We start from the raw sequence: 27,334 nt of genomic DNA, 5'->3' as shown, positions 1-27,334 counted from the left end.
TGTCTGATCATTCCAAAAAGTGTGAAGCTAACCTGTGGTTTCGCTCATGTTTTCTGGGACAATCACAGTAAACTAGGCTGTCATTTACTATAGATGGAATGGATTGGATTTTCTCAATGCCTGCGTTAAAGTAAGATTTGGCTATTCCCCACCTCACAGGTACATGTCATACATGTTTGGGATTAATGATCAGGCTGTGGTTACCACCTAAAAATAGTAAAATACAAATAATGCAAGTAATAAAATTTAATTGTCTATGATAGATCACCAATTTTTAAAAGATAACACAAATCTGACCACTATTTTGGCAATTAAATTTGTGCCAAGAGTTTAAGAAATACTCCTGATAATGATCTATAGGTGCCCTGTGGTTATTACAAATTACTGCATGGTAAAACTTCTCCACGTTATTTCTTCCATGTCCCTACCGGCTCTTCTACAATGCTCTTGGGAGCCAGTGCAGTTGTTTCAGCCTTGCTCACAGCTATGAATGGCAGTATTTAGTTTGCCTTTGGGCATTGTGTACTGTTCCACTTAATAAATTTAATTCGTCCTCTTATTCACGTTTTATTTCCTTGCTAAATTTTGTCTCATATAATTGCCTTTAGGGATGGATGGACTAAAAAGCCAACACAGTTTTTTGGTCATGCATTTTTTCCTTATTTCCTAACAAAGATTTAATATTAGACTAATGATTGATTTTAAGTAACAAGCTTAAAATGGATTGCACATATACAGTCTGTGGCTATTTAAAACTATGATATTTCTGTCTGATTTTGACACCTACTGTCACAAAGCAGGTTTTCTTTTCACCTTGTGACTGTCCCATACTACTGTCTTGTTTCATTTCTTTGTGGTAGCCCAGTACTACACTATGCTCTTCTAAATGCTAAATCCTTTTTCTTGAGCAGGAGTAAAGGATTTGTTGCTCCAGCACCTCTACTGGCAAGAGGACTCAAAGGGGCTTTTGTAGCAAATAAACACCATTTCCCTTGGAATCTCCCCCACATTGTAATTTACGTGCAAAACCAGAAAAAGTACTAGACATTCATTTTCATCAAAAAAGTTTCCCTCAAAATGTAGGATATTGTTTCTAAGATCTATCCAAAAATGACCTGCTATAATGCTGCTGACAAAAAATGAGAAAAATAACATTTTCCAGAAAGCCTCCTCTTCTTACAGCATTCTGTCGTGTTTTGACCCTGCTGATGGGATGCCCATTGATTGCAGTCTTTAGTAAGCAGAGTTCAAAGGAGGGTCTCAGCCTTCACTATCATTTCCTCCAAGCAAATCTCTATGCAATGCTTCATTTCTCTTGTTAGCAGTTTCTCCAGGTAGTGTTGAAATGATCAGCTCATTGTTTACTGAAATCTGTGTAAAGAAACAAAAAGTATTTAAAATCCTGATAAATTTGAGCTTTTACTGGGAAACACTGCTTTCTGAGGTCACAATGTGAAGCTTGTGGGTTTTTGAAGTATTTTGACTTCTTGTTAAAATGTGCCTTCTCATTTTGCAAAAGTCATTCTAATTAATCTGTTTTTATCTGTGACAATGCAAATACTTTACTTGCACTGATAAATGTTCTGCATTAGCGTAAACACCTCCTGCTTAAGGTCATTAACTGCGGATAATGGCTTCCATTTGGCTAAAAGATAGAGTAGGAGAAACAAATGAACTGGCACTCTGAGAATCATTAATTGATAGCATTCTTTGCCTACAAACATTAACATAGAACAGAGCAGCACATCATCTTGCTGATGCTTTGTTAGACAAGCAAGTTTCAACAATCAACCCCAACTGTTTTCCTAGGTATTTTCCGCACTCTTTTGAAACGCTTCCTTTCTCAAAGAGAAAATGCCAAGTGCCAAGTTGATGCAGAGGTAGAAACAATGGGATCGTACAATTAAATGTAAAAGCTGCGCTATTACTCAAACCTTTAACCAGCAGAGAATGTTCCCACAAATACCTGGCACAGCTGTTCTAGTGTTTCTTACACCCCTGGACTGAAGTCTGAAGCTTTTTAGAAAGCGATCTGTTCCCTAACTCACCCAGAGTGTCTGGCAAGGGGCCAGAGTCCTGACCACGTTGCCACAGCAGAGGTGGGAAGGGAGGGAAGCCCCACGTTTTATGGCAGACCACAGTGTGCTCCCCTGGCTGTGCAATAAGCACATTAAACTCAAGTCCCAGAAGGGTTCTTGGGAACTCACAGATGTTCATATATTTCAGTTGTGTTGGACTCCCCTATCACATTTTTGCGATAACATAATTTAAGTGTTTATGCCCCCCACAAGTGACTTTTGAGGTTGTAGACAGGGGAAAAGAGACATAGTGGAGAGGTTGTAGAGAGCAACAGAGCCATATAGCGGTTTGCCAGATCTGCTGTATGGGAATGACCTTGCCAAAATCTGGAAGAAAATTTGGCAGTCTGCCTGTAAAGAGAGCCTAGACTGGTGACTCATCTACAATAAGAGCAAACAACTTGAAAAAGCTTCTTCCAGCAAGAAGAGTGAGTGAAAGCCACTGTTTTCCCCTTGCCCTTGCAAGGGAGAGCTAATAGCCTACTCCTGTAGCTGTGCTGCCCCGTGGCAGTGGGAATCAACAGGTTGCAGTCAGTTATTTGGATGCCACACAGACTATCCTGCTAACACACTACAGAAAGGGACTATGTGGAGAGGAGGGAAATTAGAAAAGGCATGTCCAGAATTATTATATTAATCATGGTATTATTGTATACTGTGTCTTTCCAGGAGTTCATCTTTAGAGTATAATATGTGAGCATGCTTCTTCAGCGTTTCCACGTTGTCCTTTCTTGCTGAAGAAGTGTTTTGGGTCCCCCACCCTGAGATATTAACATTTTTCTTTCTTTTCGGTGGTTGTTTCAAATCTTCTGGGGGACCTTCTGCATTTTTCAACACTGGCTTTGGAAGCTGAGCTTCGTTTGATCACGGGGTTGAATTTTCTGTCAATTACTGTTACTGATTAAAAAGATTTATGGTCATAGCTACTAGAGAAGAGGTAAGAAAGACTGAACTGTAAAAGTGAAGAAGCATTCATTTTTATTTCTTCGTTCTATTTTGTGCTCCAGGAATTATCAGATGGCCCTGATATTTCCTGGGAGGATGTGGTATCTTTCATTCCTTGTTCACTGGTTGATATTAAGCCTATGGTAATAGTTACCACATTTTTGATGGGATAATGAATCAGGGTGTACAGAAATGAGCTAGAGACTTCTTCCTGCTAGTTTCTAGAAACAAGGCTTCTGCATCACAGGAAAATAACTTTATAAGCAGTTTCAGCAGAGATCAGAGACAACAAGCACATGGCCTTGGACTACTCCATCACTCCTGCAGGTTGCAGAGTCAGAATTGGAGGGATGCTGACAATGCTTCCTGTGTTTACAGGGACTGCTGTCATGCCACATTGATAATAGGAAACTATTCCAGGATCATCATCATTGATGATTTCTCACAGGCGTATTTCTCACAGGCGAACTAACATGAGTCAGTCTTTTTGGTATCCCAAACTAGTAAGGCCACTTCTTAGGAGTTAAAATAAGATTCTGAAGATCTTAATTCACCTTTTACTGAAACAAATTGACTGAAACCTGGCCTGAGGGAGTCCAGTGATTTTCAGCCAAAGCCAGAACTTCTTCCATTGCCTATTATCATGGTTATGGAGTTAGGCAATGCCAGAAGTGCTGTGTTTGTAACTGACCTGAGAATACTACCTTGTTTCTGCTGCTGAAAATGGAAATCCCATTGACTGTGAATATTTAATTTGTTACTAAAAAGGGGTTGTTGGTCAAACTCCTCAAATGGAGAGATATTTTTTTTCCAAGGGATGAACACTTGATCATAGGTGAAGCCATTGAATAATGTAGTTGCTAAAACTCAGGTTCCAGAACAAAATTAGGAATACTTCTAGACTTCTAATCCGTGGAGTCCCACAAAGCATCTGATCTGTTGAAGCCAAGCCTTGCATATGGTGTGCGTAGGAGAAAAGTTCAGGGGAGGTCGGCTGGCCTGCAGGTGCCTTTTGGTGATTCTAATATGTGTTTTGAAGTGGACTAATATAGTGAGATGCCACTGCACTTGGGGAGCTCTCAGACACTTTTTTTGGCAAAAGTGGCTCATAGATTACGCAAAAGTTTTCTGTTCGGTGTTTGAAGGAAGGGTCACTGGCTGGTCACTGGTTGGTGTCCGTTCATGCAAACAAGTTTAGTTGACAGCAGTCATTGTGGAAACACTACGTGGAATTTGTACATACATCAAGAGCTCTTCTCATCACTGCAGTCTGACAGTGGAATAACTTTCAGTACGTGCAGTATGCATCGATAATTCCTTACATGTATGCACATACATATTATCTTGGAAAGCATTATGGTTTGACTGTATTTCCATTCTTCAGTGAATGGTGTGCAAAGTGTTGCTATATACATGGAGTTCCCAGTGTGTGAGAAATGGGAAGTAACTGGAAAAGGAAAGATAAGTTTTCATTTGAAATTTTTTGATGTATCTTGTCATCATTTTTCCTTTCAGTCTCCTAAATCAGCTTTTATTAGTGCTGCAAAAAAGGCAAGATTGAAGTCCAATCCTGTCAAAGTGCGCTTCTCAGAAGAAGTAATTATCAATGGCCAGGTGTCGGTGAGTATTCAACTATTGAACCTCAGGAAGGACTGAGCATTTCATCCAAAGGTATGCCTCAAGGCTAGAAAGTGAGGGAATTGTATGGTAGGAACAATGGTGATAGGCTTGCAAAGGGAAGGGTTTTTCTGTTTCTGAAGTTTTCAAAAGATCTGTTTTTAAAGTCCATTGGGCCCATAACATTGTGAAAATTTTTCCCTTCTTAAAATAAAAACAAAATGCTAGTGAATGCATTTTGTGGTGATAACACATATGTGCCTATCTTTATAGTCTTGATAATGCTTGCTTGGGTTTTTTTCAGAGCAATGGGAAAACCCATAAGCTCAAGAGAAGTAGTATGTCAGGAAAACAGATTAACTTTATGTTACAGACCTCTTTAAAATTTGTTTTATCTACTTGAACTCATTGTTTACAGCCCTCAGGCAAAAACAGACGCCCTTTGAGAGGCACTGAACTCCTCCTTAAACATGAACTCCCAGTTCATTTTCATGATTTATCAGAATATTGTTCCACACTGATGTCTTTATCCAACTCTTCCAAACATAAATTGATACTGCATTTTGTCAAAAGTGATTTCTGCTTTAAGAAGAACAAACAAAAAAACAAGCCAAAGCTTTCTTTCCCTTCCTTTTTCCAGTTTATTTTACTATCTTTGTTATGAATTCTTACAATTAAGTAGCAATAGTGTATGTTACTCTTCTTAAATGATGACTGATATTAGCATTTAATATCCAACTATAAAGAGAATGTAAAACGTCTTGATTGTAATTCTTAGTAATGAATCTGCAGTTCTCGTTTTGTAGATTGAGGACACTAAACAGCTCACTATATTTAGAGGAACTATAATCTGTTTTTCTGTTTTATTGAAAATGTTTCAACTTTAAAGGTAGCATTGTCAGAGAGATAGTATTTAGGGAAAGAAAATACTCCAAGCCAGACATGAAATGTATGTGAACAGTTATATTTTTCCAGGAAAGAGACCTACAGATGGCAGCTGTAAAGAGCGTTGCTGGACACTTGCAGGCTATTGCAAGTTCTGCTTTCAATTTCTGCCAACAGACTCCTTTTCAGTTGTTACCTTTCCATCTGAATGATGTCCTTCTTTATAGAACAACATTTAGGTTTTCCTTATTACATGTTGTAATCTGATTCACTAATTTGCTTGGCAGGAAACAGTTAAGGACAATTCACTTCTTTTCATGCCAAATGTTCTGAAGGTGTATCTTGAAAATGGACAAACCAAATCTTTCCGTTTTGACTGCAGCACTTCAATAAAGGTAGGCTAGATATACCTTGGCATACAGTGCCAAGAATGCCAGTTAACTCTTTTTAAGACCTTCTGTAATTAAAATTTACTTGGAATGCTTTAATAACAAAATTACTGGTGGATTCAGTTGGGGCTGGATTCAAAATTTAGAAATAATGAGGTCTGGGTCAATTTTTCTGCTGCTAAAAACATATGATATTGTCAATGAAGAAGTAGAAGTGATCATTTTAATGTGCCTGGAGAGCAAGTAGAATTGTGTGGTCCTATCATTTTGATATGCTGCCAAATACTAGCATGATTTGTCAGCAAAAGTCAGGAGCTAAGAAGATTAAGACGTTGGTTACTAATTGGATATCATCTAGCTTGTCATCCAGTGAACTTGGGATGGGATATTGTAGGGTTATGCTGGTGATAAATTGCTCGTCTCAGTGTAATGCCCTCTGTGCTTTCCATAACACATTTCACATACAGAAATAAAGAGGTGAAGCCCTGGCACACAACTGAGGCTGCTAGGGAGTGTCTGTGACACTGTTCCACGTAGGTTCCTAAACCAGAGGCGGCGGCGGTGTCTGTGAGTGCTTTGGAGTAGCATAGTAAGCAGCATGGCTAGCACTGTTGGGCATGCTGCTGGTCTCTCAAGCATTTTTGTTTGGGTGAGCTAGTTTTAACACACATTGGTTACCAAATCTAGTTCACTGCATGGTAGCGTGCATGCTTGGGACACTGAGACAAGAGAGATGCATGGGTGGGAATGATCAGTGAAGGCTGGGGGTGCAATTTTCAGCTGCACTGCCAGCTTTTGCTGGTTCTAAGGGATTGTAAAGATATGTATATTTGAAGACAGGCTGCTTGTGTGCTCACTGTGATTCAGCAGTATGCTCAATCAGTTAGAACAGCAAGGAGAGTGATTTACTAAGGTAAACAAGAAGAAATTTACTGCAATCTGAAGGCAAAACACATACTGAAGTTACACTTAAAAATGGGCTGCAATATCTGTTTATAGTCCATATATATGCCTTAGGCATAAGTTGAGTGCAGGTAATGGATACAAGCCTCCACTCTGCAGCCATGGGATACTGAATTCCTCCAGTTGATTTGAGAATTTGTTTGGATGAAGAAATAGTAGACATTTTTTCACATAAATAGTGATGTCTCCATGCCCACGAGCCCACTTTCCAGTATTTTCTTTTTTGAGCATAAAACCAACCAACCAGTTCCAGGATATTTTGCCTCTGAAGACCAGTCTTTGGCCATCACATTACGTTAGTTTTCAGTAGTTCTGTCATGGGTGTGTCATGTACTGTAAGAACATAGACCCAGTCTGAAGCCATTTGCAAAGACACCCATGTGGGCGTAGCGACCTAGCTGTATTAATGTTGTAAGCCTGTGTTGACCTGAGTCATTCTATCTGTAGGAATAATTTCCTTCCCATTGAATTCAGGCAATTATATATTCCATAGCTTGCACAGCTATATATTACATATTCTTGCATGTATGTGTGTGTATATTCCTCATTGTGGATGGGTGGGTGTAGACTGCCTCTCCTATTCTTAAACTGAGGTGGAGTAGACATGATGCAATTGAGTCAAGGCTACTGCAGGTTTTTTCCACCCCTACCAGTCCAGTAAGTCACCACTTAATGATGAAGGTAAAACCAGTGCCTTACCTGCAGTCATTGATTTCCTTATCGCTGGGAGGTAGCACCTGGGCTGACTCTTGAGTTATAGGATGAGAGGGTAGGCTAGCAAAAAAATTTGGTTCAGTAGTTCAGTGCCTGTATGCCTTAGCATCATATTTTAAAAGACCCAAGGCAGCTAATGGAAAACAGTGCCATTATCACCCCCTCTTAAAAACTTACATTTATTATGTCTCTTCACATTCCTGTTATGTCCTTTGAGCATAGTTTAGGAGTATAAATAAAAGTAGGCTTAACGTGTAAGCAATAATTTCCCTATTTGTCAGAACAGCATAATATTAACCTCCATTATTTAGAGTGGTTGCTTGCAATCCATTAATGCTGTCTTATATTCTTTACATTGTACAGTTTCCCCATCCTCCTACACACATTTTTCATCCTTCCACCAATTTGGTGTTGATTTTCCATAAACACACTGTAATTGATCAATTAATTTTCCTAAATTATGTTAAAATACTTGAATTATCATTTGTCATGATCTCCTTAATAAGTCTTATCCATCTGGATACTTATGTATATAAAAATCTTCTGGATGTATAGGGATGTTTAAATTTTTTCACCAACATAATGTGAAACTATTTTTAAATGGTGGGTTATTATGTATTTCTTTTTCCTACTACATTCACTAAAGCAAAAGATATCTTGCCAGATTATATTAATACTCTGCATATATTTACAAAGCATTATATGAAAGTAAAGTAGGGACTGGTTAAATTTTTTTTGAGGAGGTTTGTTTAGTGTTATTTTAGAAAAAAATGTTCTCAAATTAATTACCCTTAGACATAATCCAGTGTGAAAAAAACTAATTAAAAGTCTGAAAAAATGGAGTTTATACTATAAATTAACATGGTCCCCGAATCCAGAGCTGCTGTTCTGCAAAGCTGTCATCATTATTGACTTCTCTGTCAGCATTTAAAACTCAAGAAGTGAACTTCAAAAACCTCCTTGCCCTAAGAACAAATAAAGGCCATTCATTTAATTTTTTGTTGAACATATAAATTTGTTTGCACTGCTTGTTGACCCTACCCCAAAAGTAAGTGAAGAAAGCAGCAAGACCACCTCTCCTTGCTGATGGAGATGTTTTATTTCTAGGGTGACAGAGAGATATGATTGAAGGGCCACATAAGTACAATTTGCATGTTAAACTGCACAGAAAGTTGTCTGTTCACAGCAGCCCCATGTATGCATTTTTCATGTGCATATCTGGTACCATCTCAGGGATGTTCAAATATAAAGGCACTGATTTTTCACTAGGTGAATGTTTGTGATGTCTTGTATACTCGTGCAGAACAGGCACGAGACATGACCATCCTCTCGTTTAACATCTGGGCTTCCACCCCTGTGCTGGGTACATGCAGGGTGTGTGGCAGTGAAGAACTGGGTCCCAGGCACTTCATGGATGTAAGCACGTTATAAATCTTTTGTTAATTAGGATGTCATCTTAACACTCCAAGAAAAGCTTTCCATCAAGTGTATTGAACACTTTTCCCTGATGCTGGAGCAAAGAATTGAAGGATCTGGAACAAAACTCCTTTTGCTACATGAACAGGAGACTCTAACTCAGGTTTGTGTAATATGTGAAAACAAATGTTAATGACACAGGTTAATCAGTAAATTATCCATCTTTTTAATTACATGAGTGAGTTAACTGCAAGATTTATAGTTTGATACAGTCTATCAAATACCAATGGCATTTAGATATGATTGTAAGAATCAGTTTCTCACAAAAACCCAATTATTTTTCTATTATATAGGCATCATATTTCGTTGCTTCATTGGGCCCTTAAAAAGTATTAAGAAGTTTGTTAAAGATTGGACTGAAAGCTAGAAAATATTTATCAAGCCTTTTTCATTTCTTACATGACCCAGCTAGTAAACGTTCTCAACAGCTAGAAAATCCATGCTAACAATTGTGAGAACCACGGTCTGCCCAAATTCCTTTAAAAACCTAATTTTGATCTTTGGTTCCTATCTCATTATACAGATCTGTATTTGAGTGACAGGAATTATACTCTCTCTGATGAAGCCAAGTTTGGCTTGTTTATACAGCAATACGTAATGTCACTTCAATGGTGATAAATTGTGACCAGAAAATACTGGTGTGACTTTCTTCCTTAGATCAGGGAGGTGTGGCTAGAACAAAAGTTGCTTCACAGTTCCCAGCAGAGGACCCTGATTTTAAGTGCTTATCATTTTGCGAAACTCTTTAGCTTGAAATTTTCCATATTTCTTTGTTTCAGGAGGACATTAGTATTTTTTAAATTTCACCTAAATTTGGAAAGAAAAAAAAAAAAAGGACTCTTAGATGACAGGGGAAAAAATATTTAATTTAAATGCCAGAATACCCTTGACCATATAACTGAGTCGGTGTAATAGTATGAAGGAACTTAGTTTACCAGCCAAGTCTTTCTAGCATTTTCTAACCTTTAAGCACTTGACTCTGCTATGTTAACTTTCTTTTCTTGTGGATATAAGCTATCCAGTAATTGCACAATATCCATAAGTACTCAAAATACTGGCTCTCCTGACCTAGCTGTCTTTCTTTGAAGTAGTTGGCAAAATTCTCATTAAAATCAGAAGGATCAGAATAAACCAACACAGTGAGCTTTTGAAAATCCCATCCAGAGCTTTTATTTATACATATATAATTATGCCTAGATATGTTGGAATGGAGTCAAAGACAATGTGAGATAAACATGCTTTTTGAAAAGGGCAATTGTTAGGGCAAGACAGAGATTTCATTGGTCTTATTCATTTTAAAAATATATGGTTTCATCTATTAAAGATGTGGATCATAAAGTACACTAACTCTCTTAACTGTATTAGGCTAATTAAATAAACTACATTAATTCTGAGGGTGTCTTCTTTGGAGTTGCTGTAAAATCAGCAATACTTTAATTTCCAATTATAATGTTGCTGTTGACCATGATTTACAATGGTGTTATTGGATCGTTATTCTTTCATCCAATTATTGATTAGCTGTCTCGTGATCCCCTGTAATTATACCCAGATTAGTGTTACATGCATGACAAAGTTTAGCTGCCCAACACACAAAGCGGTCTTTTTAATTTTTTAATATATTGGGAGAGATTTGTATTGATCAGAAATCATAGGGTAGATTTCTTAATCCAGAAAAACCCAGGAATAAGGCCTAGTATCTCCAAATTGCCTGATGGATTAAAACAAGAAAGACAAAGTGAGAATAGTGGCTACTAAGCTGCGTTTCACCTGTGTTCTCAGTCAGTCTAAGAAATAAAATGTGACCTCACCCCAAAAACCTTCTAGGCCTTCTCGTGTATGAGTATTTTGGTCCTGCTGAAACACAACTCAGTTTGTATTTCACTTGGGTGGTTTTCATTGAAGTCTGTTTTCTTCATCCTTTCACTCTGGTTCTCATTGAGTGAATTCTGTTGCTTTGATGTTGAGTTGTACTGGGCAGTCATGCCTATATGAGTCTGAAAGTCTCTCCACAAAATCATATATATGGTGTTCTTATGTGAAGAACATAAGAACTGTATAAGGAGCCTGTGGCAAAGCTCTTTGTTGGATAGAATTATTTTTCTTGCTACCACATGGCTCTGGAGTAGGGTCACATTGCCTGAGACTGCAGACTGCGTTGCTCAACCAGGGTTGCCAAGCTCTAAATATAACTATTGCACTGCCCTAGGTGACCCAGAGGCCAAGCTCGCATAAGATGAGATGTCTTTTCAGGATTAGCTTTGTCCCAAAGGATCCCATTGATCTTTTAAGAAGAGATCCAGTTGCTTTTGAATATCTCTATGTACAGGTAAGTGAAAGCACAGCCATCGTTGGTGTAAAAAAGAATAAAAAGATAATGGCACTCAGTGTATATATAATTTGTATCTTCACATAGAAAAGCATGGCTGCAGTAAATCCTGGGTTTTATTTCTGCTGTGTAAAGCCAGTGAATGCACTTGGGGAATGTGCAAATCTTTATCATCTGCAAAGCCCCCTTCCTTCGTAAGTCTCTCCAAATAGTAATGCTTTGATATCTTTCCAAAATATATTTGGCTTTAGAAAAGAGTGAAGCTGAATTAATTGCTAATACTTTTTTTTTTTCCTGCTACTGTAATATCAGACAGAAATGATGTCTGAAAAGGAACTTCCAGTAAAATGGATGAGAAAATTGATGTACAAGCAATGTGGTCTCCTGGGTATCTCACCAGTTACAAACCTGCTATCCTGAGTCCAGATACACTGATACCCTCCCCACACTCTTTATGAGAGAGAGTTACTGTTTTCCCCAGGAAGGATGAAGAGAGTTTATATTAAAATATTCATGCCTCCTGTTCTTTGACATAAGTACTTGTGTTCTTCAGAAGTGCCCATATCCTGGTGAGCCTATCTGACACCTTTGAGAGCAACAGACCTACCTTCAGCATGGTCCCGCTTCTGAGTTCAGGGTTACTCTTCATGCAATATTAATTTAAAAAAAATAACAAAAAAAAAATAAAAATAAAGGACTGTAATTTATTTTTAAGATTTTTAAACTTGATGCTCCCTCTACTGGTTCTTCGGCAGAGCTGTAACGACGTGGTTCAGGAAAGATTTGGACCAGAACTGAAATATGACATTGCCCTGCGGTTGGCTGCATTACAAATGTATATTGCAACTGTGACCACCAAGCAAACTCAGAAAATATCCCTCAAATATATAGAGTAAGTTGAGAATACAGCATTTTCTTTAAAAGTGAAACATTAGAAGTAACTCATAGATTCTTTAAGGCTGTTTCCTTAATATATCTATGTGCATACACCAATTTTACATTTGTTCTTTGTTGCTGAAATTGATTCAGGTGTGTTAAGAGCTGTAAGTGTGGACCTTTTGGTCCATTTACCTGTTGGTTATTTGTTTAGGCACGTGAAATAGCCTATAAAGGTAAATAAGATTAACTCATTTGCTTTCAATGATGTAATGGTGTGATCTAATTTTATATGGTCTGAATCCTAAGGTTTTAACAGAGATTATTACAGTAAGATTCAGATGATTTCTTGATTCAGAAAACTATAAGGTCTTAGATTCTATGTATAAGATTTCTTAAATAGAGAAGTATCCCAGTAGGCACTGTTTTATGTTAGAAAACATGTATATGTAACTACGAATAAAAAGAAAATTTCCAAAATGCAACTATATGTACATCTGCTTGGATTGAAAAAACAAAACAACAAACCCAACACTTTTGTTGTTGTTGTTGCTCAGTTTACTTGCAGAATGGAAATAATAACTGTTGCAAACTCAGTCTTGTAGAGTTTATCCACCTTACTGAAGATCATGTTATATTGTAGCCTATTAATGAATCAGCAGAAATAATTACTTAAAAGTGAAGTCAGTCTTCTATCAAAAGCAGTGCTTCAAGCAGAGGAGAAAATTTGGTAAAAGGGGGGGGTGGGGTGGGTGTTTTTGAGGGAGAATAAAAGCCCACAAAATTGAAGTGGAAAAGACAATGGCTGGCTGGTTTGCATGTTCTAAAAAAACCCCTAGAAGATAAAATTAAATCTGACATTATGTTGCGAAATCTGTGATTTTAATTCTATAATGGTACTTGCCAATGTAATTAAGTGGTGTTTAACAATATAGCATAGACTCTAAACATACAAATTTATAACTTCTTCTCTGTATGGCATGATGGAAGAGATGGAAGGGATAGAACAGAGATTATATATCATTTAAAAGCATCTTTGTCATAAGTAATACATAGTTTGAATATAGAAAATAATGTGTTACTGCAAAACTCTGGACCTGATCAACTCTTCAGTTTTCAGTTGCTCATTTACTTGGCATCACAGTCACCAGTCTTTAGATAAATAATCATCACAGGAATGTGAAATTAAATATATGCCTTTTATTGCAGAAAAGAATGGGGATTAGAGACTTTTCTTCCATCTGCTGTGCTGCAAAGCATGAAAGAAAAGAACATAAAGAAAGCACTTTCACACCTTGTCAAAGCAAATCAAAACCTAGTTCCTCCGGGTAAAAAGGTATTACATTTGCATCTTAATGGAAAATATGTTTTAAAGAACAGAAGGGGTGGCATGCATAGGAAACATTTAAAGTTAATCCTTCGGAGAAGCACCTAGCCATTATGTTTTCAGAGGTTTTACTTCTGGTGCTCAGTACAACATAGCCAAGAACAATTAAAAATAATTAATTATACCCCAACTAAACTATCTTCTTATCTTGAGAGTGCCAGAAAACTTGTTATTAATACTTCAAGTATGATAAAGCTATATATTTTTTTTAATTCATTTAGTGCTTCCTATTAATGGCAGACTTGTTAGGAAAGTTATTGTTCTGTCTTTGATGCTCTTATCTGAACCACATTAACCGATGGATCTGACATAAATGCGGTTTTTCAAGATTGTTTTGTTATGCTGTAGGTAAAGACTTTTTGCTGGCCAAGATCTAAGTGGATAGATGATGGTCCTTACAGTAAATGACACTCCTTGCTGTTGTAAAGTGCTTTTCTTAGCACTAAGGGTTCACTTCAGCTGGGAAAAAAACCATGTAGAAGACAATATCTCTGAGAAATGCCTTTGTTAATGCATACAGCTGAGGCTGGGTTTAGACACCAGAATGAGGTTTCTTTATGCAAGTCATCTAGTAGTCAATGGAGAGAAACAGGCACTTCAAGGCAGCGATTCATCCCATCCCATGTTAGGAACCAAAAATAGGTACAGATGACTTGTGTCCCAGAAATGCCTATTTCTCTCCATGGACTATAAAAAGAACCTAAGAGTGACTAGTTGAGATACAAGATGAGTTGAATCCTGCTTCATGGCACTTTGTTTCTGAACAGGAAAAAAAACCCAAACACCTGGTGCCTGAGCTAAGGTGCACTGTAATCAGCAGAAATCCTGCTGGGAGATTTCAGATCACATCATGACTGTGAGCGTAGCTCTATGTGTTTGACCTGCAATGCTCAGGAGGAAAGGCCATCTTTTTGACTGAAGCACTGCACATCTCCTGTACTGCTGCATCTAAAGCTAGATAATGCCAGTTGCTTATTGTTTGTTCTGGTAGTGTAAATTTGGGGTTATTTTGGAAGCCATTGCTGCTGCAGCCCTTGCAGGTGATGACAGTGGCATATGGTGTCAGTTCTTGGTTAGAAGAGAGGTTGCAAGAGTCCCTTCCTGCAGCAAGCAGACTTCATTGGTTTTGCTTCATTCTTTTTGGTTCACACTTTGAAAATATGTTGTGAGCCCACCTGCTTTTTTAGCGGGTAGGTCTCAGAAACAAGCATCTGAGCTCATCTTCACCTTCTGTCTCACTCGTAGGTACTAACACAAGAACTGATTTCTTCCTGGGGTCTTCTCTTCCTCTGCATGAAGGGAAGCCTGTCATTCTCAGGATTGTCCCATTTTTTATGACCTCCATGTCTTTCTCCACCAACTGTGCACCTGGTGAAGGGAAGGGGAAAACATTACAGCTAGTTGCTCTGCTTTGGATCCATTTCGTCCTTGGTGTCTGGAAAAACCTTAGGATAGGGAGGTCTTAAATGTTGTTCAAGATCAAATAAGATCTTGAATTAGAAATCTAGTGGCTGAAATGAGAATAGCAAATGAGATCAGCTTGTTTTATCTTTTCTTTTAAAAGTCCAGATACAAGGATTTACGCCAGGGAGGTCTAAGGTTTGGGTCCAGACTGCTTGGGTGAAATGAACTGTTTCTTCTTTCCATTCAGTCTCATATTTTTTTTTTAAATTATTTCTTTTTAAGTAGGTAGTTTAAACTCAGAGGAGAAAAAAGAGCATAAATTATGACATGTATAGCATGATAAGACTGTTTGTATTGATGTACTGTATTTAGCTTTCAGATTTATTCCCTACTAAATATAGTGGAAGAGTTTCATTTTAAAAAATAGGAAAAGCAGTAATGAGGTGGAATAATATGCCATATGCCACAAGTACCTCGCAAAATGTAATACACATAGCTGACAAAAGCAAATTCTTTGTTCTTTTTCTCTGTATAGGTACATAAAAGTTTAAGAACTGATGGTGATTATGAATGGAAAGCTGCTGTCTAGCCTTGAAATCCCTCAATGAACAGATGTTTAATCTGAGTAGTTTAACGTTTTCCCTTCAGTGGAGCCATTACGATGTTCTTGCAGTGCTCTGATCTGCCCATACCCAAGTCCTCACTGCATTTTAACTAAACAAGCAAGATCTTAATTTTAAGAAGGAAACTGTTTCTCCTCATCTGAAACTCAAGCGTCTAATGATTTAGTTTCAGGCTCTGAAAAGCTGTTATTGCAGTCCATGCTCCTTAGACTACACAAATACATTTTCTTTCTGAATTTGGTGATCTGTTGATTTCCACCACTACCTCTTACCCTTGTTTCTCCTTCCTCAGCTATCTGCTCTGCAAGCCAAGGTGCATTATCTAAAGTTCCTCAGTGATCTGCGATTATATGGAGGGCGTGTTTTCAAGGCAACACTAGTGGTAACATTTCTCTTCAAATAATCTCTCTCTTGATTTTTTTTATCCAAATGCCTTTCTGAAAAGATGGACTATGTAATTTTCTTTAGAAGTGTAGGTTCTATTAATACACTTTAAAAATCACTGTTAATTGAACCAAATCACTTTTTTTCTTTTCATCTTTAAAATAACATTCCTGTTATAATGTAAATTTTACTGGGGATTTGGAGATAGGTATCACCTTTTTGGCAAATAGTGTCTTCCAATTAACTGTAAAATACTAGAATTATTTGTCTGGAAAACTCTTAATGACAGAGATTTACTTTTAACGGAAGCAGAGTCCATCCATCCATCTGCCCATCCAACTATCCATCAAAAAACTAGAGTATAGTCTATATTCAGCAGCAGATTCCTTTACTTTTAATTATGAATCAAGTATGATCTTGTATATCATATCTTCTTAGAAAAAACGTAATAATCTTTAATGGAGAAATGTCGTGCAAATGTAGCTCCATGAAAATGAAAGAAGGTAGTAATGATTTCTGCCATTATGTGGCACCTATCACGTTTTTTACTTTTGCTTTTTCTCTTTTTGTGCTAAAGCAGGGAGAAAAGCATTCAGAAGTGACTCTGTTAGTAGGGCCACGGTATGGAATCAGTCATGTGATAAACACCAAAACAAACCTGGTGGCTCTCCTGGCAGACTTCAGCCATGTGAACAGAATTGAGATGTTTACAGAAGATGAAAGCAATGTTAGAGTTGAGCTGCATGTCTTAGATGTAAAAGTAAGTTTGTTGTTGATTTACATTGATATAACATCTTTCAATAATGTTTTTGTCGTTATTTGAGTATTTGATCAAGCTCTACCGTTCTGAACATTTTTGTGCCAATAATACTCTGAGGGTGCATTTTTAGCTCTTTTTTGATCTGAGTGCGTGTAGCATACAGCTTGGTCATTTGAGGGGCCTACAGCGTACCAGACAGGAGCTTGCAGCACTTGTGTTCTGTTCTGATTTTTCTCTTGGCTGACCCCAGGCAACTCGCTTTGTTGGCCGCTTCCTTGATTTCCATGGTGAGACAAGGTATCACAAAATTGGTCTTCTGTTGAGGATCCTTGAGCCCCTAGGAGCTCCTTTAGTGTAACAGACAATATTATAACCATTAGAGAATCACCAGCTGCATCAGACCAGTGTCCCCTGCAATCCAGTGTTTTATCTGCAAAGTTCATTGCAAGTAACCATATGGCAGTTACCAATGAGATAAACTGTAGAAAGGCAAGGGTTTTTTCTTAGCCCTTACAATTCCAGTTCAGTGCTTTGTCCTGCATAATTTATTCACAGCTGCTCTTCATCTACCTATAGTCGTTTAATTTCTCTTAAATCCCACTTAACTCTCTGCATCTGTGGCATCTAATGCCAAAATGAGTGGAGTTTTGCGTATTACTGTCCTGGTTCTTCTTGGTGTGGTTTCTATTTGGTTTTGAAGACTTCATAGACTTTCTAGAGCATTAATCAGGATAATCAGAGATTGAAGGAAGAGTTCTCATTATACTTGAAACCTAAGTATTCTACTAAAATAGAGCCTAACAGTTCTTCTTTACCCAACTATACACAAAAAACAACCACAAGGAATATTTTACTAAGTTTTTGCTTTGAATGCTTTAGGTTTATTGACCTGGAACTATTTCCCTGTATTTAAGTTAATGAAAAAAACATTGCTGTAAATTAATCTAGATGCTTTTTGATAGCAGCTTAAGAGAAATGTACACATTGGTGAACACAGCCTCCCTTTCACCTTACTTAGCAATGATAACATCTGAGGATCTCAGGCTACTTTACCTGCATTACTGTACTAAACTCACAGCCCTCTTGTGAAAAAGCTGTTAGCACCTTTTTACAGATGAAGAAAGTTATATAGAAATTAAATCTTTCCCATCTGCTTGTATGTAAAATGCAGCACTGTATGCCATAGTATTCTATATTACCATGGTATCATGTTGTTTTATAACACTGTTACTGTCTTATTGCAAACCATGCATATCACTGTCTCCTTGGATTTTGACACATGATATCTTAAACCCAGAGAGACTGGCCTAACATTAAAATTACAAATCTAGGAGACTCTGGATGGAATTTGACAAAAAAAAATGCCTCTCTGTGGGACACAAGTAGGGGTTGTCACTGTGTCCTGTGGAGGAGATGCAGGCAGACACAGGTAGGTATTCTCATCTGATGTTTTCATCCCTTGGCTTACCCTAAGGTAGTAGGTTTGTATATCCAGATTCTGAATATGCCAATATATGTCATATATGCCAATATTTTCTTAATGAATAAATGAATCAACAGTCTAGACCTTTATTTTATTTCTGGTTCTTTTTAATGTCTTCTCAAGTATGTATTACTTGGCAGAAGCAGGCAATAAAAGTCTAGCTGTCACAGGACTGTTTAGCAGATTAACAAGTAGTTCACAGCACTGTTTTCAGCAATCTGAGATTTCTGTGGAGGTCATCCATTTCTGTCAATCACTGCAGAAAATTTGAGATGAACATAGCATTTGTAATGCTAGGTTTTAATAGTCACTCAAAAGAACAGGGGTGAATTAGCCCATTGTAAGTTTAATAATTTATAGTTAAATTTTATAGCTACAGTTCAGTGCTTTGAAAGGAGCATGTATTGACTAGAAGCTTGAACTGTGGCACAAAATACTTTAAAGAAAAAAAAAGCATATTTTTTTCCATATTGCTGGAAAGTGTACATACAACATTCAGGGCATCTGGAGTATTTTGGCCTAAGATGCTGCAGCACAGGCATTTAAAAAAATTATCAGACCTATTGTGGGTTTGGTAGTAAACTACGATCATCAGTTCTGTTTTGGCCCCAGCCTCTATCAGAATCAGTTGTCTTTTAACTAGTCAGGCACTGAGTAAGTTGGAGAGCCATCCCTGTTGCATGTAATGGTCCTCCTGGAATAACTGATGCAGGTCCATGCATCTGTCTTATAACATTAGGCTCTGCATGCTAAATTATGATAAATTGTCACAAATGTCCACAAGCTGTGAGTCCCTACAAGCTGTGAGTGATAAGATGAGTTGTCTACAGTGTAATTTCTATCAATGTATCATGGTAAGGGCTTCATTTTTATTTCCTCTCTAGGAGTTGTAGAGGCTAGACACCTTGAAATAAATTTAAGAGCAGCTTTTGGTGTTAAAAGCTACAGATACATGAACTAAAGTTTTAGGCAAATACATTTATATGTTGTGGCAGAAGAAAAAGGAGTTAAAGAAAGTATGTTTCACATTAATGTCTCAGGTTTGATGCTTGCTAGCCTGGCAGCCATAGTTTTTCAAAGCTTTGAGGTCTCTCATTTTTCTTAGGTCTGACTTCTTTTTCTAAGTGCTTTGAGTTTGTTTTCTTTGCTGATCTCCCTTCTGAGTATCCTTCTCCGTTCTCTTTGTCTCTGTTTTTCTGCCTATTTTTTTGTCACCTGTCTTTTCAGTAATGCCAGGCCACAAACACAGAAATCTTTTAAGCTGTCATTGTAATAGTCATTGTCACTGCCACGTAATGATACCTTTAACCTCACTACTGTATTTTCTGAACCTGAACTCCCCTTGACTGTTTGCTTCCTGCACCTTGCTTCTTTACATTTGCCTGAGGCACCTGACTTTCTGGGAAGCTGCAGATTCTCATACTACTGCCAGACTCTAATGCCTAATGTACCAGGTTCTTAGCCCTTGGCAGTTTCGGAGTAACAGTAAACAGTGCTTTGGTGAGAATAATAAATCTATGCAAGAAAAAGATGGAGCAAGAGTCTTAAAATGGTTATCTTCATTCAGAAAGAGAGCAAAATCAGCAGGTAAAACATCCAGCTGGACTTCTACCTTACTGTAACTCCAGTGTTTTATAAATGTTTGATACATTTTGATATTGGTAGTCAGGAAAATAAGTTCTGGTGTGTATTTTTCAATGTGGTGTTTGTGATGTAATTCCTTTTGCTTCCATGTAGTAGTATGGTCAGCAGGTAAACAGATTGAGGAGGGACAGCCTTAACCAAGACTTGGTTGTATTCTTCTTAGCCTATTACTCTACTGATGGAGTCAACAGATGCAATGAATCTTGCTTGCCTAACAGCTGGATACTACAGACTACTGGTTGACTCAAGGCGCTCAATATTTAACATGGCCAACAAGAAAAATACAGGGAGCCGAGAAACAGGTATTCGTTGCACAGTATGTTAACAACACTCCAACGTTTAAAGCAGAAGCAGCTTGAGCCAGTGCACCTCCAGATTCAGGGCTGTGCCAAGTGAGATCTGATTGCTAGCTCAGACCTAGCGCCACAGTATATCGGTTCAGCTTTATAATGTTCTAATATTCAGCCTATTTTAGCATCTTAATGGTAAAATAAACAAATTGATGATTTTATTTCATACTGTAATGAAACAAATGCATATTCCCCATGAGTGTTATTATTTTATATGCATTTATCTTTTATAAGAATACATATGGTGTTGGAGAAACTGGTTGGGGATTTGGTTTTGTCTTACTATTCCTGGAAAAGGATTTGTACCTAGCTGAGGTTTAGTTTTGTACTAAAGTACAAAAGTACCAGTTAAACTTTAGGTCGTTAAATCAACAGGTATTTAACTTAGAGCAGGGGTGAGTTTGAAAGTGCTTTGCTGAAGTGTTTGATGGCTCAGCTGTCCTATTCAGAGTGTTTATTACTGAGCATTAACAATTGTTTAAAAATTACATGACTTTGCTCTTTGATTTCACAATGCCAATTCTATTTCACCATGTTATAGGAACTGAAAATAGAGGGAAGCATAACCTTCTTGCTTCTGAGTGGAATTGTATACCAAAAACTACCACTTTCCTGGCTGAAGGAGATCAGGAGACTCAAATGTCCTTTGCTGATCCAAAACAGAAGACTGTAGATGTTTCTGAAAGTCTGTTATGTCAAAAGGAACACAGACATCTGTACATAGAAAATACTTATAATTCAGGTGGATTTGATCAGCATCTGGCCAAGCAAAGTGACCCAACTGAAGCAGAAGAAAGCCGAAATTTTAATCAGCCTTCACTACTGTCACTCTCAGGTTTGGAATCTAGTAAGAAAGCACAGGATTCCCCCAGGGGAGCAAAAGTTTCCTTTATATTTGGAGATCACAACTTGGATGGTATCAACCCCCAGACTCTTGGCTATGAAAGGCTTTTAGATGAAAGTCCAGAAGTACTAGAAAAACAAAGAGCCATTTATATTAGTAATGCCAATGACATTAAAGGCCTGGAGTTGTCACCAGATGCTGAAAGCATTCAGTTTGCTACAAATTCTGTTTATGCAACTATAAATGACGGTAAAATATTTGGAGCTGCAGAAGGGATAGAAGAGCCTTTGCTGCATGATATTTGTTATGCAGAAAACACAGATGATGCTGAAGATGAAGATGAAGTAAGCTGTGAAGAAGACATTGTAGTAGGAGAAATTAATAGGCCTGCTCTTCTCAGCCTTTCTGGTTCTAGTGATGACATTATTGATTTGACTTCACTTCCACCTCCAGAAGGTGATGATAATGAAGATGATTTCCTATTGCATACTTTAAACATGGCCATTGCTGCTCCTCCACCTGGCTTCAGGGACAGTTCCGATGAGGAAGACTCTCAGAATCAAGCAACACAGCCTAGAGACAACAAGGAACAAGCCAGTAATCTAGGCAACGATGACATTCCAGTGTCACTTATCGATGCTGTTCCTACTAATACAGAGGGGAAGTGTGAGAAGGGGCTAGATGAAGCTGTAGTCTCTACACTTCAAGCACTAGAAGCTTTGGCTGCTTCAGAGGAACAGCAGACGAATGACAATTCAGGTTCTTTCACCATAGTTACATTTATTCATTGAAAATCATTCCATCTCATCCATTTAGCCTTGGAAATACTCCATTTCATGAGGGTTGGTGTTTTGGGGTTTTTTTTCCTTTTTTTTTTTTCCCCCATCATTTTGCATACATCATATATCATATTCCATATTATTTAATGGAACTACCATTATGTTATTAAACTACCTGTCCCGGGAACCGTGCAATAAGGTCAGAGTATTTTTGCAAAGCATATTTTTGTCTCTAACACAACCCCTTTGCTTGTCACTTATCCAGGTGTTTCAGCTGCTGTCATTTAATTGACTTTTTATTTTTTGTGGCTTGCAGGTGTAGCTATCCTGCGAGCATATAGCCCTGAGTCATCTTCAGATTCTGGCAATGAAACAAATTCCTCTGAAATGACTGAAAGCTCTGAATTAGCCGCGGCACAGAAACAGTCAGAAAACACTGCACGTATGTTTTTGACCACAAGTGAAGGGTACCAACCCCTTGTGGAAGAGCAGACTGAATTTCCCATCACTAAGAATCAGGCTGGAGGGCCAGGCATGAAGCCCTCACAGCCTTTGGCTGGCCGTCAGGCTGCAGAGCTACAGTCAAAAGTTGTGCCTTCAAAGCAGATTCTTCATTCAGATAACATGGAAATGGAGCCAGAGACCATGGAAACAAAATCTGTCACTGATTATTTTAGCAAATTGCACATGGGATCCTTGGTATATTCTTGCACTAGTAAAAGGAAAAATAAGATGACAGACAGCGAAGTAAAAGCACCCTCTGATGGCAATGCTACTGTGAAAAAGCAACAGGGAACTAAAAAAGCAGAGGCTGATGAAGATCTAAAAGCTAAATTTGGAACTCTTTCAGCAAGAGACAGTCAACGCCTAAGCACTTTTAACGTGGAGAGAACTGCCTTTCGCCAAAGATGGTATGCTGCTGATGATGGGGCAGCAGATAAGCCAAGCCCAGAAACAGTGAATGGGAAGAATTTTCCAAGAGTTCCTGTCCTTGGTAAAACAGAAACTGACTGTAAGGATGAAGTGGATCCTGAGGTAGATCAGGATGATACCTCGGGGCTTAGCCAAGGTGAAAACTTTCTGTCAGATATGACTCCCGTGTCTTCAGCCAAAGACCTAAACGACACAGAAGATACCGATTTATCTGCTGATGACCATCCTTCAAAGCTTCCAGAAGCTGAGCAGGGTGTGGCTAGACTTTGTGAATATCACTTGGCTAAGCGCATGTCATCTCTGCAAAGTGAAGGCCATTTCTCGCTGCAAAGCTCTCAGTGCTCTTCAGTGGATGCAGGATGCAGCACAGGCAGTAGCACATGCGCTACCCCTGTTGAATCTCCTCTTTGTACCTCTGATGTTAAGCACATTATCTCTGACCCATCAATGAAAGGCATTGCCTATATTCCAGCAGATGAAAGAGCTGCCATTCTTCCAAACCATGGAACAACATACAAAGACCTGCACCAGCAGCCTGAAGCCGTGTGTCACAGAATGACGGTGCCTGTCGTGCATTCAGGAATTAATGCTGAACCACTGTTCGGCACTCTGAGAGAAGGATGTCATCGGATCCCCAAGATAAAAGAAACTACAGGTACAGGAGTAATAAAGTGTTTCTTATGGTTGTTTTTAAAGCTGCATGTTAACATTGAGGAATAGGTGAGACATTCACATTATCTTTACCTGAAACTACATCATCAAGCTGTTGATGCAGTGGGATTACACCTTCAGTGTAACTATTCATTTTACTTGCACACATTGAGATATTCTTATGAGCTGCTTACAAAAATCAATTTTTTAAAAAAAAATTGTCATTACGTTTACAAATATTTGGGGGACACTGATGGAGAGGCCTCTCTTCCACTCTTTGGAAGACTCCAAAATCCATAGTCACTTTAGTTCCAGGATCTTTGTTAGATTATACAATGACTTCACAAGATATATTAATGTAGGAGAAAAAAAACCTGTGATTCATTTATTATGTATCTTACATGCTATTTCAGCAGATTGTCAAAAACATGCCAGTATGAATAAAAAGCTCTAAATGTAAGGATGAGAAAATGTCACTGCCTTATTAAGCATGTATTTACTTCATCATCTGACAGTAGGTGTTTCCTTAAAAAGTAATTTACATATAGAACCATTACTGCCTTTTTAAGTTCCAATTTCAAGAGATTTTATGAAATTACTGTTATAAAAAAAATGCACAGTTTTTTCAGAGATAGCACTGGAAATTCTTTCACTTGGGTTTTAAATGTTTCCCTCTTCCTGGATTGCAACCCATATGTAGCAGTGGTGAGTGAATGCATGAAAATCAAGAAGTGGAACAGACTAGGAGCTAGAATGAGAAATGTTATTCCTCTGCCAAAAAAAACCACATAACCAAACCAAAATTTACCATGAATGCACTTTCCATACCCTCTCAGGTGTAGTTAAAGAAGGTATTTTAATCTGAAAATATTCACCTAATTAGTTAATGGAAAACATGCAATCTATATACTGGGGAAGATTTAGGCCGTTTTATAGATGATTTTCTATTCCTTTTTTTGAGTAAGTCTGCTGTAGTGGAATGAGCAATTAACTATTCATAGGTTATAATTTGTTGATAGATTTTAAGAGGCATCTTAGTGAAATACAAAAGACACAAGGAACTAGCAGTGATTTTTTTGTGAAATATTTTGAGGAATGGTGACTACTGGGAAAGACTAGGAATCCCTTTGTCCTGACTGTTAAAGATATTTAAAAGTTCAGTCTCTGAATATTATCAGGGTGATGCTTAATTATTCTGTCTGCTCTTCTACTACCCCTAGTGTAGCTTTCACAGAGCCTGAAAAGGGAAGACAAGGAGGCATGCCTACAGCTTTTCCTAGACAGCCTCTAGCTGACTCCATCATGCTATCATCCATGCTATCAGAATCAAAGGTGCCAAGTCAAAATCAAGACTCTTGTGACATTCCCAAAGTAAATCAGGCTTGTGGGGCAACAGTTAGTTTACGGCCATATGACATGATAGGAGGAAGCCTCAGGATGCCGCACAACAGGAAAGTGCTGAGACGCAGCAGCAGCATCGTTGGAGGATCTGCGGGTATTGAGATGCTGTTTGAAAAGAAGGCAGCCACAGCCAGCTTGAAATGCTTGGACATCACCCGCAGGGATGAACCCAAATCAGAGGAAAGGGTGGAAGTTCCCCTGGGCAAAAAGCTGTCAAAAAGTTATTCCCAGAGTTGTGTGTACGTCAGCACTGACAGGAAGGATAGTAAGAGGTGTTCAGGCACAGGCAGCAGCCAGAAGGACTCCAAGCAGTGTCGAACATTGCCCTTGCGGAAGCTGGACACCAGCACCTGGAGGTGTCGTGGCCCCTTTAGCTATTGTTTCCTAAGCAGAGGAAACAACGACAATGATGATGAAGATGACCAAGACAGCCATCAGCTCTCATGTCTTGTCGAACCACAGATGCCGTGTGAGCTCGCAGAACCAGTTGGTCAGTCATTTTCCAGTGAAAATGAGCAGAAAGGCTTGGAGTCCCTGAAAACTGCTGAGCCCCCGCAAGATGAGGCAGTCAACATGCATGAGAAGGGCAGTGCTGACATCCAAGGTGGCCAAATTGATGTGAATCTCAATGATGTGGCCTTCGATGCACGAATCACACGAATAAATGTGATGAAAGAGAAGACATATGCAATGCCTGATGGATTTATTGCAGCACAAAAGGATGCCAACGAGCTACTCTCACTGGTCCGAGCAAGTATGGGCAAGAGAGAAGATTTACATCCAGAAACATATGACCTTAAACTTTCTAAGTACAAACAACTGTTATCTATGGAATCGAGACAGTTGGGAAGTGCCTGCAGGAAAATGGCCATGGCTGATAAAAGCCCTGAGGAAATGCTTTTAGCTATGACTTCCAGCTTTCAAGTACTCTGTTGCTTAACAGAAGCCTGCATGCGTTTAGTTAAAGTCATGAACTCTGAAACACAGCAGCAGGAAATTATAGCTAAGATAGATGAGGTTGTAATAAACTACATTTGTCTTCTGAAGGCTGCAGAAGCAGTGTCAGGCAAGACCTCCAGTGATTCTAGCATTAAACTCTTGGCTCGACATTCAACTACCATGGCCACTATTGTAAGCACACTAACACGTTCTCTTAAAATGCTTTTAAACAAATAAAATACAAAAGTCACTTCATAATCTACCTTTGCAAAGCCATACATAAAAAACTTTTATTTACTGTATGTGTATGAACTAATGTAACAAACTCAGCTTTCTCTGTATATTTTGTTATTTTATATAAAATAGTATGAATGAGATCAAAAAAAAGTTCAAATACTGAACACTGACAAAAGTAATGACCAGATCTGTCCTTCCGTTTATACAAAAAAAAAAAAAAAAAAAAAAAAAAAAAAAAGCCAAAAGAACTCTCTCCCCAAGACCAGAAAAACGAACAGAAAAAATCCCACATAAGAATAAATTGATGTTTGGCTATTTTTCATATAGTCAAATTTATGGTTGTATAAGGTGAAGTTTTAAAGCCTGTTATGTCAATGAAGTTGTTTTCTGTTACATCCAAGTTTTCACTTGGAGAATGCTCCATGTTTAGAAATAATAAATTAAATCATAATGTATATAACACAATATTTAATGTTTTAAAATTATAATTTTTAAGCATTGAAAATAGCAAAAAGACATTTAAAATTCAAGAGACTATTATAGCTTACTAGAGAATATATATATATAATAAATGACTCTTTTGTTCATATGGCCTGAATTACATGATTCTTCTTTTCTAGGAAATTCTGTATTTAAAAAAAAAAAGTATTGAAAACACCAACTTCAGAGGGTATCTGGTGTATTTAGTGTTGGCATTTTAGATAGTGAAGGTAGCTGTGGAAGGCTGAGGACACAGAAACCAGAGTCATGGCGGTGTTCTCTCTGAAATGAAAGGCTGATGCCATACTGGTCAGACCGAAATGTGTAGAGCAGGTCTACACACTCCTTTCCCTGGTAAACTAGAGAGAGGACTGTCAGGAAATTCCAATGCTGTTTACTATTTCATCATATATCTATGGTGCATCTGAACAACACGAACTGCATCTATTTTGTTAAATATTTTATACTTCATATTTTATGATTCTGAATGTTTAACTGTACATAAGTTAGAAATAAAATGAAGTTTTCAGAATACAATAAATATCTCTGAAATATTTCCAGCTAGAGACAGTTCTTCTCTGAATGATGACAAAGGCAATTTGTGAATAATCTCTCCCACCTGAACCTTTCTGGAAAACATGTAGTCTTGTGCTTAAGAGACAGCCAAAGCAAAAGCTCTGTTTCACCTGGCAAATAGGCTTTCACAAGAGCATCTGTTAAACCTTTCAGTCACCGAGGAGCAGCAGCCCTTGTGGAAAGTGCAGAA

At 38.0% G+C, this 27,334-nt stretch overlaps 1 protein-coding gene across 2 annotated transcripts in view; it reads left to right on the top strand.

Annotated features, from left to right (window-relative positions):
* The window catches only part of FRMPD4 (FERM and PDZ domain containing 4), a 298,624-nt gene extending 271,527 nt beyond the window's left edge, over positions 1–27,097 (top strand). Inside the window, exons 6-17 of one of the 2 annotated variants that reach the window (XM_055703140.1) lie at positions 4,539–4,643; positions 5,813–5,920; positions 9,039–9,170; positions 11,274–11,393; positions 12,149–12,285; positions 13,479–13,605; positions 15,976–16,065; positions 16,645–16,827; positions 20,118–20,256; positions 20,846–21,907; positions 22,244–23,515; positions 24,737–27,097. In XM_055703140.1, the coding sequence (XP_055559115.1) occupies positions 4,539–4,643; positions 5,813–5,920; positions 9,039–9,170; positions 11,274–11,393; positions 12,149–12,285; positions 13,479–13,605; positions 15,976–16,065; positions 16,645–16,827; positions 20,118–20,256; positions 20,846–21,907; positions 22,244–23,515; positions 24,737–26,088 (4,827 nt within the window). In that variant the 3' untranslated portion in view covers positions 26,089–27,097. Of the gene's footprint in view, positions 1–4,538; positions 4,644–5,812; positions 5,921–9,038; positions 9,171–11,273; positions 11,394–12,148; positions 12,286–13,478; positions 13,606–15,975; positions 16,066–16,644; positions 16,828–20,117; positions 20,257–20,845; positions 21,908–22,243; positions 23,516–24,731 lie in introns of both variants that reach the window. The other variant, XM_055703142.1, reaches the window with a different exon arrangement.
* The last annotated feature ends 237 nt before the right edge of the window (positions 27,098–27,334 follow it).

Source organism: Falco cherrug, chromosome 2 (genome assembly GCF_023634085.1).
Source record: "Falco cherrug isolate bFalChe1 chromosome 2, bFalChe1.pri, whole genome shotgun sequence".
In the NCBI taxonomy this organism is placed as follows: domain Eukaryota; kingdom Metazoa; phylum Chordata; class Aves; order Falconiformes; family Falconidae; genus Falco; species Falco cherrug.
Note: the sequence above shows the minus strand (reverse complement) of the source record. Positions and strands in the feature narration are given on the sequence as shown.